The sequence below is a fragment of the Ornithorhynchus anatinus genome, chromosome 11 (assembly GCF_004115215.2).
Source record: "Ornithorhynchus anatinus isolate Pmale09 chromosome 11, mOrnAna1.pri.v4, whole genome shotgun sequence".
NCBI classification, from domain to species: Eukaryota; Metazoa; Chordata; class Mammalia; order Monotremata; family Ornithorhynchidae; genus Ornithorhynchus; species Ornithorhynchus anatinus.
Window position 1 is genome coordinate 36,884,232 of NC_041738.1, and position 12,588 is coordinate 36,896,819.

Here is a 12,588-nt window from a genome sequence, read left to right on the forward strand (position 1 = left end):
GGGGGCACTTATAGCGGTTGCGGACAATACCACTTGCATCCACCAGGGAGCGACGTCAGCCGGGGGGGGCACTTATAGCGGTTGCGGACGATACCACCCGCAGCCACCAGGGGGCGACGTCAGCCGGGGCGGTTGTGGACAATACCGCCGGCATCCACCAGGGGGCGACGTCAGCCGGGGGGGGCATTTAACGGTTGGGACGGGGTGGGGGGAACCCAGTCGGGCCCCATTGTCTCTGCAGAGACAAAGAGAGAGGAGGAGGAGGAGGAGGACGGCCAAGGAAGCGGGTGGCCAGGCCCCCCCCCCCCCCCCCGAGGCCGGGCGGGAGTTAAGGGGTTAAAAGTGGGCGTGTCCTGGCGGGTCGGCGCCTGCGCTCTGCCGCCCTCTATTGTCTCGGCCGCGCTGGGCCCCGCCGGGAGCCGGGGAGGCGGAGCGGGTGGACCAGCCGGCCGGACGGACCGCGGCGCAGACCTCCAGCCGCCGCCGCCCGGACGAGGGCCGGGGGTGGGGTGGGAGGGGGGGGAGGGGGGAAGAAAGAAAGAAAGAAAGAAAGAGAAAAAAAAGGAAGAAAGAAAGAAAGAAAAAAAGCAGCAGCCGCCCTCGGGGGCCGGCCGGTCGATGAGATCCGGGGTGGCCTGTTGCGTCCGGTCCTTGGCTCGGGGGAACATGCTCCCGCCGCCTCCCATCGCTGCCCTGCCTTAGCTCTCCATCCTCCCTTTGGTGTGGCCCGGCTTGGTTTTGCCTTTTTTTTTAAATCATCTGCATCCGTCCCGTCCCGTCGTCCCCCCCCCCCCGGTTGATGGTGGCAGGACCGGCTCGCACAGGGTGGTGCTCCCCCTGCCCCCCCTAAAGTGGTCTCAGGCCGTCGTGTTCGGTGGGCAGGGAGGGGGCAGGGTCCGGGTCTTCCCACCCCCCCCCCCCCCCCCCGGGGGCCGGGGCCATGGGGGGCAAGCAGAGCACGGCGGCCCGCTCCCGAGGTCCCTTCCCCGGCGTCTCCAGCGACGACAGCGCCGTGCCTCCTCCGGGAGGGCCTCCCTCCTTCGGGCCTTACCGGGCGGGCGGCGGGGCCATGGGGCTGCGCAGCCGGTCGGTGAGCTCGGTGGCCGGCATGGGCATGGACCCCGGCCCGGCCGGCCCGGTGCCCTTCGGCCTCTACAGCCCGGCCAACCGCGGGGCCGGGGATGCCGAGCGGGCCGGCGGCGGAGGGACCGGGCCCGACCCGTCCTTCGCCCCTGGCAACGGTTACCAGGAGACGGGCGGCGGTCACCATAGAGACGGGATGCTCTACCTGGGCTCCAGGGCCTCGCTGGCCGACGCGCTACCTCTGCACATCGCGCCCCGGTGGTTCAGCTCACACAGCGGTGAGTTGGTGTTTTTTCGCGGCGGGGGGAGGCCCGGGGAGGTGGGGATCCGTTAAGGGTAACGTTGGTATCTGTTAGGCGCTTACTATGTGCAGGGCACTGCGCTAAGCGTCGGGGGAGGGACGGGGCCATCGGGATGGCCCACGTGGGGCTCACGGTCTTCATCCCCATTTTGCGGATGAGGTCGCTGAGGCACAGAGAAGTGAAGGGACTCGCCCACAGTCACCCAGCTGACAAGCGGCTGGGATGAGAACCCATGACCTCTGCCTCCCAAGCCCGGGCTCTTTCCACCGAGCCAAACGCTCCCTCTGTGCCCAGCACCGTTCTCGGCGCTGGGGTGGATCCCGGGGTCCTCAGGTTGGCCCGCGTGGGGCTCGCGGGTCTCCATCCCCATTTGACAGGTGAGGGAACTGAGGCACAGGGAAGTTAAGTGACCCAGCTGATAAGCGGCGGAGCCGGGTTGAGAACCCATGACCTCTGACTCCCAAGCCCGGGCTCTTTCCACCGAGCCACGCTGCTTCTCAATAGAAGGGAGGACGATCAGGGTCTGCCCGTCGGCATGAAACGAGCTTGTCCCCTTGCCGGTTCTTGGGCGAGGGGAGGGAGGCCCACGCTGCACGAGACTCTCCGCACGGTAAGCTCGTTGTGGGCAGGGATTGTGGTGGTGGTCTTGGTGAAGCACGTACTATGTGCCGAGTACTGTTCTGAGCGCTGGAAGGGGATACAAGGTCATCGGGGTGTCCCACCTGGGGCTCACGGTCTCCATCCCCATTTTACAGATGAGGTAACTGAGGCACAGAGAAGTTAAGGGACTCGCCCAAAGTCACACAGCTGACAGGCGGCACAGCCGGGATGAGAACCCATGACCTCTGACTCCCAAGCCCGGGCTCTTTCCACCGAGCCACGCTGCTTCTCTAAAGAAGGGAGGACGATCAGGGTCTGCCCGTCGGCATGAAATGAGCTTGGCCCCTTGCCGGTTCTTGGGCGAGGGGAGGGAGGCCCACGCTGCACGAGACTCTCCGCACCGTAAGCTCATTGTGGGCAGAGATTGTGCTGGTGGTCTTGGCGAAGCACATACTATGTGCCGAGCAGTGTTCTAAGCGCCGGGATAGATACAAGGTCATCAGGTTGGCCCACGTGGGGCTCACGGTCTCCATGCCCATTTTACAGATGAGGGAACTGAGGCCAAGAGAAATTAAGTGACTCACCCAGGGTCACACGGCTGGCAAGAGGCGGAGCTGGGATTAGAACCCATGACCTCTGACTCCCAGGCCCGTGCTCTTTCCACCAAGCCATGCTGATTGTATCTGTTACGTTGTACTCTGCCAAGCACAGTGATAATTCTGGTATTTAAGTGCTTACTATGTGCCAAGCACTGTTTTGAGCACTGGGGTAGAGACAAAGTAATCAGGTTGTCCCAAGTGGGGCTCACAGTTTTAATCCCCATTTTACTGATGAGGAAACTGGCCCTTAGCCAGTTCTTGGGCAAGACAGGCGGGGGGGGGGGGGGGGGGCACATTGCATGTGACTCTCTAGACTGTAAATCCGTTGTGGGCAGGGAATATGTCCATTATATTGTACTCTCCCAAGCATAATAATAATTCTGGTATTTGTTAAGCACTTACTATGTGCCAAGCACTGCTCTAAGGGCTATGTGCCAAGCACTGTTCTAAGGGCGTGGGGGGGTGGGTAGAGCCGAGGTAATCAGGTTGTCCCACGTGGGGCTCACAGTCTTAATCCCCATTTTACACATGAGATAACTGAGGCATAGAGAAGTGAAGTGGCTTGCCCAGGGTCACACAGCAGACAAGTGGCGGAGCTAGGATTAGAATCCACATTCTCTGACTCCCAAGCCTCTGCTCTTTCCACCAAACCATGCAGCTTCTCTAGCCCAGTACAGTGCTCTGCACACAGTAAGCACCCAATAAATACGACTGACCGACCAACCTGGAACTGCCCCTCCGTGGGGCGAGAGGGTGATAGTGAAGGGATTACGTGACTGGCAAGGTTTGGCTCTTGGTGAAGAGGGTGCCAGAGAGTTGAAGCATGTAGGGCTTGTAAGCTCCTTGTGGACAGGGAATGTATGCACCAGCTCCGTTAGTGTACTTTCCCGTGCGTTTAGTACAGTGTTTCGCACAAAGAAGCACTCGCTAAATACGATTGAATGTCACCTGTTTTCACCTGTTGGGATAGGCAGAGCAAGACCTTCAGCCTGGCAGCCTCTCTGTCTTCTTAAGTTTGCCGTCTTTGTAGGAGGAAGAGGTTTATCAAGTTCTCAGTTTCTAAGGAGGTCACCTCAGCTGTTTGCCTCCCGTCACTGCAGCGTTGTCGAGCTTCAGGTGAGCAGAGAGAAGGATCCTAGCTCTAGTCACCCACAGCCTCCCAGAGAAGCCGTAAGGAGGGGTCTGAGTTAGCTATGGGGAGAGGCAGGTGCAGCTTATGTGGGCCCTCGCACTCTGCCCTTGGAAGGGCCACTTGCCCCGACACACTTCCAGGCACCTCTGACCCACCTTGTTTTATTGAAATCGGAGCAGTTTAGGGCTCTTCGCCCTCCTGCCGGGGACTGGGGTGGCTTACAGGATTGCAGGTCTCAGCATGAGCTCAGTGGGGCTGGGTTCTGGTCATCACTAGTGCAGTAGTTTGGGTTTAATATTTTCTCAGCTTCTCCATCTGTACCTCAGTAGGAGGATAGTGACTGAATTTGCTGTGAATCGGCATTCTCTTGTGGTTGGGTGGAGAGGGAAATGAGGGGTTCCTAAACTGAGTCAAATCTGCTTGTAAAAATGTCTTTTGAAGAGAGGATACTGTGCCCGGGTTCAGAAGGTGTTCTTAATTCAGAAGAGGTAGAATTGTCTGTGGAATCCACTAATGACTTCTGCGTTGGGAGGATAGTGGGGAGAGGACTGGTGTGGGGTTTTGCTTTAAACTGTTTTTTTGTTTTTGTTTTTTAATCTGGCTCTACAGCCTGTCTAGGGGAAGCTGGGTTAGATCTGATTCAACTGTGGAAATTTCGGCAGATAAAAAGGAGAAAGAGGAGGCAGGAATGCAGCTAAAAGAATGAATCTTGTTTCCTTTTGGTGAAAGACCCTCAGCAGGAAGGTGATGGGGGGGAGTTCCCCAGCCAGATAACTGGCAGATGGTAAGGGCCCTGAAGGGAGCCGAAGGAGTAGGGTGGGAGAGAAAAGAGGTAATAGGAAAGGTGGCCTAGGGGGTGGGGTGGGGTGATGGTGGTAAAGTCTGTCTGCTAGACTGATGAAGCTAGCTCAGGTTCTTGTCAAATACTTACTGGGGAGTGTGTGGAACTACCCTTTGCTGATCTGAGCCTGGACTGAAAGCCTTTATTCCTTGGAAGGAGGGAATGTGCAAGAGGGAGGTACTTGCTTATTTGGACTCCTTTGGACCAGTTGAGACTCTGTATTCAGTAAAAGAGGTTTCCCTCCCCCCCAAAGAAGTCATTGAATTTCTGCAATCTAATGATGGTTTTTGCATTTGAGAGGTTGTGAAATAGGTTAGGTGGTTTGTTTTTTTTTCTGGGAATAGCTTGGATTTCCCTCTACTGTTCTCTTCTCCACTCACACCCCTGTCCCAGCTACTGGTTAGAAAGGAAACTTGCTGGGAATTTCAGTTGATGACATAAGTTTAAGGAAGCAGTGACTAAAGTAAGAAAACAAAGCTTGAATGATCCTTCATAGGACATTGTCCTTACTCTGAACTGTCTCCCCCCACAAACTGGCCTCCTGGGGGTCCTGGTGTGCTCGTGACCTGCCTAATCCTGGGTTCCTATCCCTGGATAAACCATGGGACAAGAGGCACGGTGGTTCCTCCAGATTTTGCTTGAGGCCCACTGTGTGAGAGATGGTGGCAGATTTTCGTATCAAACCTCCTCCAGAACCAGTCAGGCTCCCCAGTTTTAAGTATTTTGTCTATAATTTCTCTCTTCCTTCCGGATATCAGTATCCCGGCTGGTGATGAGCTAAACTCGGTAGGTCAGACATCTATTAAGAAACATCCTTGAAAGTCCAAGTTCAGAGACGTGTGTTCTTCCAAACGTGTGGATTCTTCTTCAGGGGTTAAAATGGAATCTCGGGTAAAGCAAAGAAATTCACGCATTAAATCGCCTGCAACCCTGCCTCCTTCTCGGTAGAAAAATCAGGGAACATCTGGAGATGTCCCCTCCTCCAGCGCCCCACTTCGTCAGTGCCCTGTGCTTGCTAGAGTTAAGAATTTGCAATTTGATGCCAAAATTGCAGACACTCCAGCTGTGAAGCCTCGGTGACTGGAGAGGAACTCTGACATTGGAAGGTTTGACTTTCCTTGAGTCCTCGTCACAGCTAAATGAGGGAGTCGCATGGAGAGTTGCTGAAACAGGGGATTACCGAGAACACTGGAGCATTCCAATCTTGCGGGGGAGTCATTCCTTTGTTCGAATCGATTAATTTTTCCCGTTCATGTGAGATGAGCATGTCACATTGCAGCCCTTCCACCTCATTGGTTGTTATGTTTAACCTCCTGGAGCCCAGCAACTGGATATGCTCTGACTCCCCCTTTCTTCTCTAACCTTACAAAAGAGGGGAAAAAGAGTTCCAGACCACTCAGAATGAGACCTGAACATTTGTTCTCCCAGACTTCAAGTGGTGGGGGAAAGAGTTTGGGAAGGAACTGCAGTGTGACTAGGAAAGGAGGAGGCAGGGAAGAGCTGGAGCTCCTCAAGTGTTGGGAAAGAGGCCGGACACCTGGAAACCTCAATGGAAACAGAATTCTTACTATCAATCCATCGTGTTTACTGAGCGTTTACTGTACTAAGCCCTTGGGAGAGTACAACACAACAGTATAACAGACCCCTTCCCTGCCCACAGAGAGCTTGCGGTCTGGAGGGGGAGACAGACATTAATAGAAATAAATTACGGATAGGTACGTGAGGGCTGAGGGCGTGGTGAGTGAAGGGAGCGAGTGAGGACGACGCAGAAGGGAGTGGGAGAAAAGGAAAAGAGGGCAGTGTGGGCCACTGCAAGCTCTGCGGGGTGACTTGGGTGGCAGAAAAGGTACCCTGTTGTGGAAGGACCTTCGGAAAGTGCGTTGGCCTCCCATGGCAATTTGGAGCTTCACAGTTCCCTGAGAAGGCAGTCCTCCAAAATGGCAGGGTTTACCCCACTGATGGACCTGTGCCCTAAATCTTCCTGGGGGAGACTGAAACTAAAATGACTGTTCATGCCATTCTAAGGCTGTCGTGGAATGGTAATCATACCATTATGAGGGATGGGATGGGATGAGGGAGTTGGGATGGCCGGGGCTTTGCCTCCCTCTTTTTGAAGCAGTTCTGTTTGTCCCAGAGGAATTCCGGACCGTAGGTGTGGGAAGCAGTCACAGAGGTGTGGCCCGGTAGGCTGCCTGCATTTTCCACATGCCATTGTGAAATGACTGGTCACTGAATCTCATAGTCCACATGCCCTAATCACATTCCCCCACGCATACGTCGTATCAGGAAAATCCAAACTTTCGTCACCGCCTGTTGTGTGGTCAAACCGTGGCTGATTCAAGGTGACTTATGCTCCATCTCCTGAAATATTACAGGTACACATCAGGCCCCAGATAGGCTACCACGCCGGAGTTCATAAGTTGTTTTGTTTTTCCTGTTCTTATCATCACCCTGCATCTGATAATAAGACCCGTGATCAGGGCGCCCTGGCAGCTTTCTCTGAGGTGGATCAGAGAGCCAGGTGCCTCATCCTTAATGTTCTGGGGCGTGATCATCTGCTGTCATGCCTCCTTTCTTGGAAGAAACCTTCTCCACCGTTCACTTCCAAATGCAGCAGATGAGATCCAGGCCGCTCCTCAATGTGTGACAAAAGTGAAAAAGAGAAACCCAGCGTCCCTGATCCCAAGCAGGCAGAAGGCACCACGGAGTCAGCTGGGGTACGGGTCACAATCTAGAGAACATTTGGGAGTCTGTTGGAGAGTTGGGGGACTCCAGTTTTTTGTCATTTGGTGGGCTCTGAAAGGTTGCCACAGAGTTAGAAGAGCCTTGTGTGGCAAGTAATTGACGTTAGGCCTGCCAAGTTTTTAAACTTCATTGTTTGCCTTGTGGAAGGTTTGTATGCCTCTGAGTTAAAAGAAAAACAACTTCCAAATTCCGTTTTTCTCAGGATTCGGCCACAATTTAAACTGGAAAGCCACTTGAATTTGATCCTAAGTCAAGCTTTAGACTCCATTTAAAAAACCGAGAATGACATAACATTCAACTGCAAATAATAGAAACTGACATTTTTTATAAACCAATACTAAGGCTAAGGTCTTCACCGAATCTAGATAGTGATGACAGTCTTATGGGAAATGCTCCTGGTTCTCCCAGCTTCCGGTTTAAGTACATTCTTCCAGGAAAACTCAGATTACTAGTTCTATTTGTGGATTACAGTTGCAAAAGGACTAAAACCTTCTCCCCGCAGCCCCCTTCCCCCCAAAGCCTTTTGATGCTATAAATGTAAATCTCTGTTCCCATCACTTTTCCATCTCCTACTGATTGGGCTATGAGTCATCTGTCACCTAAGATCTCGTGTTTGTAGAATAGCCTAGGGGCGGAAGGGTCACAGGGTACTAGGGGCAAAATGACCAGCAGCCACTTGCAGAGGACCCAGGAGGGCTTGGACGCCAGACTCTACACTGCAGGAGACATAGTCTTGCCTTCTGATGTTTGTAGAAAGGGGAGGAGTGGGCTTCAGGTGTGGGTGGAAGAGCTGCCTCAATTTTCAATTCTGTTTTCTTCCTCACCTCTCCCCACCACATACTTTTCTTTGTCCTGAATCAGGAGACCTAGGTTCTAGTCCCAGCTCTGCCATTGGCTTGTTGTGTGACTTTGGACAAGTCACTTAAGCTCTCTGGGCCTCAGTTTCTTCTTCTTTAAAATTGAGATAAGCTGCAAGATCCTGGATCTTCCTACCTCTTTTACTATGAAACCCACATGGGACCCGTCAGATTGGTATATCTCGTATGTGCCTCCAGCGCTTAGGTCAAAGTAAGTGCTTGTTAAATTCCCCGAGTAAAAGAAATAAACCATTTGTTGGGGAGCTTATCTCAGATCTTTAAGCAAGTTGCTTAAAGGGCAGGGCTAACTGAGACCCAGTGAAGATGATCATCGTGAAAAAGAAAGAAATTGAGTGCTGGGCTCACCTGGGACTGTAATAGAACCCACCTGGGGTATCCACCTCCCTCTTTGGGCAGGAGTTTGATGGAAGCTTCCGTGAACATGGTCAGGGGGATGGCAGTAGGAAGAGTTTGAGGCGGCAAGGAGATGGAGTCTTGATTACTGTTAGAGCTTTTAGAGATTTGCAGGGATTTTTTTGGTCTCCTTTTATGGATTTGTTAAGCGCTTACTATGTGCCAGACATTGTACTAAGCACTGGGGTAGATAGAAGCTAATCAGGTCAGACACAGTCCCTGTGCCACATAGAAGGGAAGCAGCGTGGCATAGTGGATAGAACACAGGCTGGGGAATCAGAAGGTCATGGCTTCTAATCCCGGCTCTGCCACGTGTCTGGGTGACTTTGGGCCAGTCACTTCACTTCTCTGTCCCTCAGTGACCTCATCTGTAAAATGGGGATTGAGACTGTGAGCCCTACATGGGACCGGTACTGTGTCCAACCCGATTTATTTGTATCCACCCCGGCGCTTAGGATAGTGCTTGGAATATAGTAAACACTTAACATATACCACAATTATTATTATCAGGGCTCACAGTCTTAATCCCCATTTACAGAAAATGAGGTAATGGAGGAACAAAGAAGTGAAATGTCTTGCCCAAGGTCACACAGCAGACAAGTGGCAGAGCTGGGATTAGAGCCCAGGTCCCTCTGATTTCCAGGCCCGTGCTCTATCCACCAGGCCGTGCTGTTTCTCAGGTGACTGAGAAGCTCCATTTTTTGGTCTTTTTTGAAGTAAATGGGGTTTGGTCTGTCTGTCCTGTTAACCTGTGTACAAGTACATTCCTCAAACCCAAAGCAGGTGGTTAGATCTATACCAGTGGCTGACTTTGAGGGGGGCATTCTTTGTTGGAGGGGGTTTGGGTTTGCTAGTTGAGGTTTCTATGTCAGGATTTAATGTCTTGTTCTGGACAGAAGGTAACTGTTGAAATATCCCTTTGGCTTCTGCAGTTACCTTACTCCTGATCTGTCTTCTGAGTCACATCTGCCTCTCTCGCTGCCAGTGCTGCAGAAGGGCTTTCGCTGTGTCGAATCGTGCCTCATGCATCCTCAGCCATGAGGCCAAATGAACCGATAGCTCGGTCTTTAGGGGGCTTTATAAGGCAGACGGAAAGCCTTTCCAAAAATCTCCTTTTTTTTCTTCCACCAGATACCACTTTGGCCTGGGGAACCTGTAGCTTGTCGAAGGAAAATGTTTGCCAGGAAGTCATATTCTCCCTGTTTTCTTTCCATAAGAAGGGTCTGTTCAAGAGGATAGACGTGAACCAAGCAGTCCACAGGGCTAATAGCATCTCTATCGCCGACTTCCTCTGTGATTTAATAAGGAGCTTGGTTAGGAGACACTGGAGTTCCAACTGGTGGGTGGATCAGTCAGTCGTATTTATTGAGCACTGTGCTAAGCACTTGGGAGAGTACAAGACAACAATAAACACACATTCCCTGCCCACAACGAGCTAGAGGGGGAGCCACCCTTTGATTTATACTGGAGTTGGTTGCATAAATCCTCCTGTACACGGGTATATCCTAACACATTATCCAGATTATTCAAGTATACCTTGATGGTAATTAGCTGGGTATTTCAAATCCTCCCCCACTTAGACTGTGAGCCCGTCACTGGGCAGGGATTGTCTCTATCTGTTGCCGAATTATACCTTCCATGCGCTTAGTACAGTGCTCTGCACATAGTAAGTGCTCAATAAATACTATTGAATGAATGAAATCCTAAAGGTAATATGCTTAAAGTGTAAATAATTGAGGCTAAAGTCTATCTGGGGGGCTGGATTATCAATTGGGTTTTTTGGGCAAATGTAGCATGCGTTTTTGATTCGAGGGTTGGCCTTCCAAATTCAAATATTCTGCATCAAGGAACTCTGAAGAGTTTTTAGGGGGGGTTTCCTGGGCATTTTTGTGTGTCCTCCCTTATTACTCCATTGTTTGGGATGGTAGAACATGTACACCTCCCTCCAGTCCCACACCCCCAGCAAAGGGTTGGTGGAATTTAAGATTCTGTTGGGAACCTATCAATCAGTGAATCAGTGTGGGCAGAGCCCTGTACTAAATGCTTGGGAGTACACCATAACAGAGTTGGTAGGCATTGGTTCTAATCCCGGCTCCGCCACCTGTCAGTTGTGTGACTTTGGGCAAGTCACTTCACTTCTCGGTGCCTCAGTTACCTTATCTGTAAAATGGGGATTAAGACTGAGAGCCTCACGTGGGACAACCTGATTACTTTGTATCTACCCCTGCGCTTAGAACAGTGCTTGACACATAGTAAGCGCTTAATAAATACCACTATTATTATTATTATTATTGTAATTAGGCACATTCCCTGCCCACGAGGAGCTTCCAGCCTCCCCTCCACTGCACTAAGGACGTGGCCCAAACTTCTTATCTCACATGACCTGAGCGTTCACTAATCCTTTGTTTCTGATGTGGTTTAGATGAATTTTCTGTGTTTACCAGGCTCCCAGCACGTTTTTCCTCTGGAAATTATACCTTGCCTCATCCTAATCATGCTCTGCCAGATGGCTGTAGTTTTCCTATCTTTAAGTCCCTTTGCTCAGATGCACACAGAAGGCGCACCTCAAGCCAACATTGATCACATTAACGTTAATTCCCTCATCGTTATCACAAATCTTTTATTCTTTCATTAAGCACATTATCATGTGCAGAGCACTGTATGAGATGTTAGGAGAATTGACAGTAAAAGCTAGTTGAAACGATCCCTGCCCTCAAGCACTTTACAATCTACTTTACAAGCACTTTACAAGCCCGGGGTAGGGGAATACCATGCACCTAAAAAAATAAAAGTAACAAGTCTTCAGCAAAAAACACTGATGATGAAGCTTCAAACTAATCAGTCCAAGAGTCAGAGCCCTTAAAGGGAGAAGTGAAGATGCCCCTGGCCAAGACCATGGAACTTTAAGTGTTTCTGCAGAGTTTCAAATGTTGTAAGGGTCCATTCTGGGAATGGGGGTAGGTGGGGGGTGGGGGGTGGGAACGTGCTCCCACAGCTGGAGAGGGGAGGGAAGCATCGGTTAATTAACTCCTACAGTCCCCAGGAACTTTGAAAGTGGAGGTACATTTCATCAGGTCCAACCCTATAGGACTTCAATCTAAACATTTATTTATATCAATTTTTAATGGTATTTTTTAACCTCTTACTATATGCCAGGCATTTTACTTAGTCCTGGAGTGGATACGAGCAAATCCTGTTGGACACAGTCCTTGCCCCACATAGGCCTCATAGTTTTAATCCTCATTTTACAGATGAGGGACCTTGAGAATGACAGCTATCAGTTTTAGCAATCAAAGGGACTCATCCATTTGTTTAGTTCCAATTACAGCAATACCTGAGTGCCTTAGGAATGGTGGCCATTTAGACCCTCTATCATCACTGACAGGATTCAATGAGGACCTGCAGGAGTTTATTTTTATATCCTCAAGGAGTTTATTTTTAAGTGGGGCTTTTGTGGGGACACAAATTGCCAAATGTAAAAGAATAAAAGAAAGTGTACATGATATAAACAAAAAAAAATAATAAACAGATAGTCACCTGCCGGTTGAGGTGGCGGAAGGGGTGGGAAAACCAAGCTGTGGGAAAACCAAGCTGGTGGAAAAGTTGTTAGGGCTCACCTGTTGCAGGAGGTGACTTTTTAGAAAGGACTTGAAGATAGAGGGGGACGTAATTTAGTGGACTGCAGGGGCTAGAAAGCCCTGAGCCATGAGGTGGAGATGGGAGAGTTGCGAGCAAGGTACATTATGAACACGGCTTACTGGGAGTAAGGAATGTTAAACTGGAGCATAGCAGGAGTGAATCAGTAGGTAAGAGGCAGGCAGCTGATGAAGACAGGTGGTGCCAGTGATTAGGAATTTGCATTTTAAGGAAGAAGAATTGGGGGGTGATGAATGGCAATGCAGACAGATGATATGTGCATCAATAAATAGGGTAGAGGGAACAGGGAGGAGCTCTAGGCTGTTGATGTCTCCAGTGTAGACTTTAGGTTGGGGAACCTGCAGAGGGGAATGCATTA

The 12,588-nt window shown here is 50.9% G+C and overlaps 1 protein-coding gene across 3 annotated transcripts in view; it reads left to right on the plus strand.

Moving 5' to 3' along the window:
* The first annotated feature begins 534 nt into the window (after positions 1 to 534).
* The window catches only part of ZNRF1 (zinc and ring finger 1), a 94,747-nt gene continuing 82,693 nt past the window's right edge, over positions 535 to 12,588 (plus strand). For all 3 annotated transcript variants that reach the window (XM_029075251.1, XM_029075252.1, XM_029075253.1), the window contains exon 1: positions 535 to 1,361. In XM_029075251.1, the coding sequence (XP_028931084.1) occupies positions 941 to 1,361 (421 nt within the window). In that variant the 5' untranslated portion in view covers positions 535 to 940. The remainder of the gene's footprint in view (positions 1,362 to 12,588) is intronic.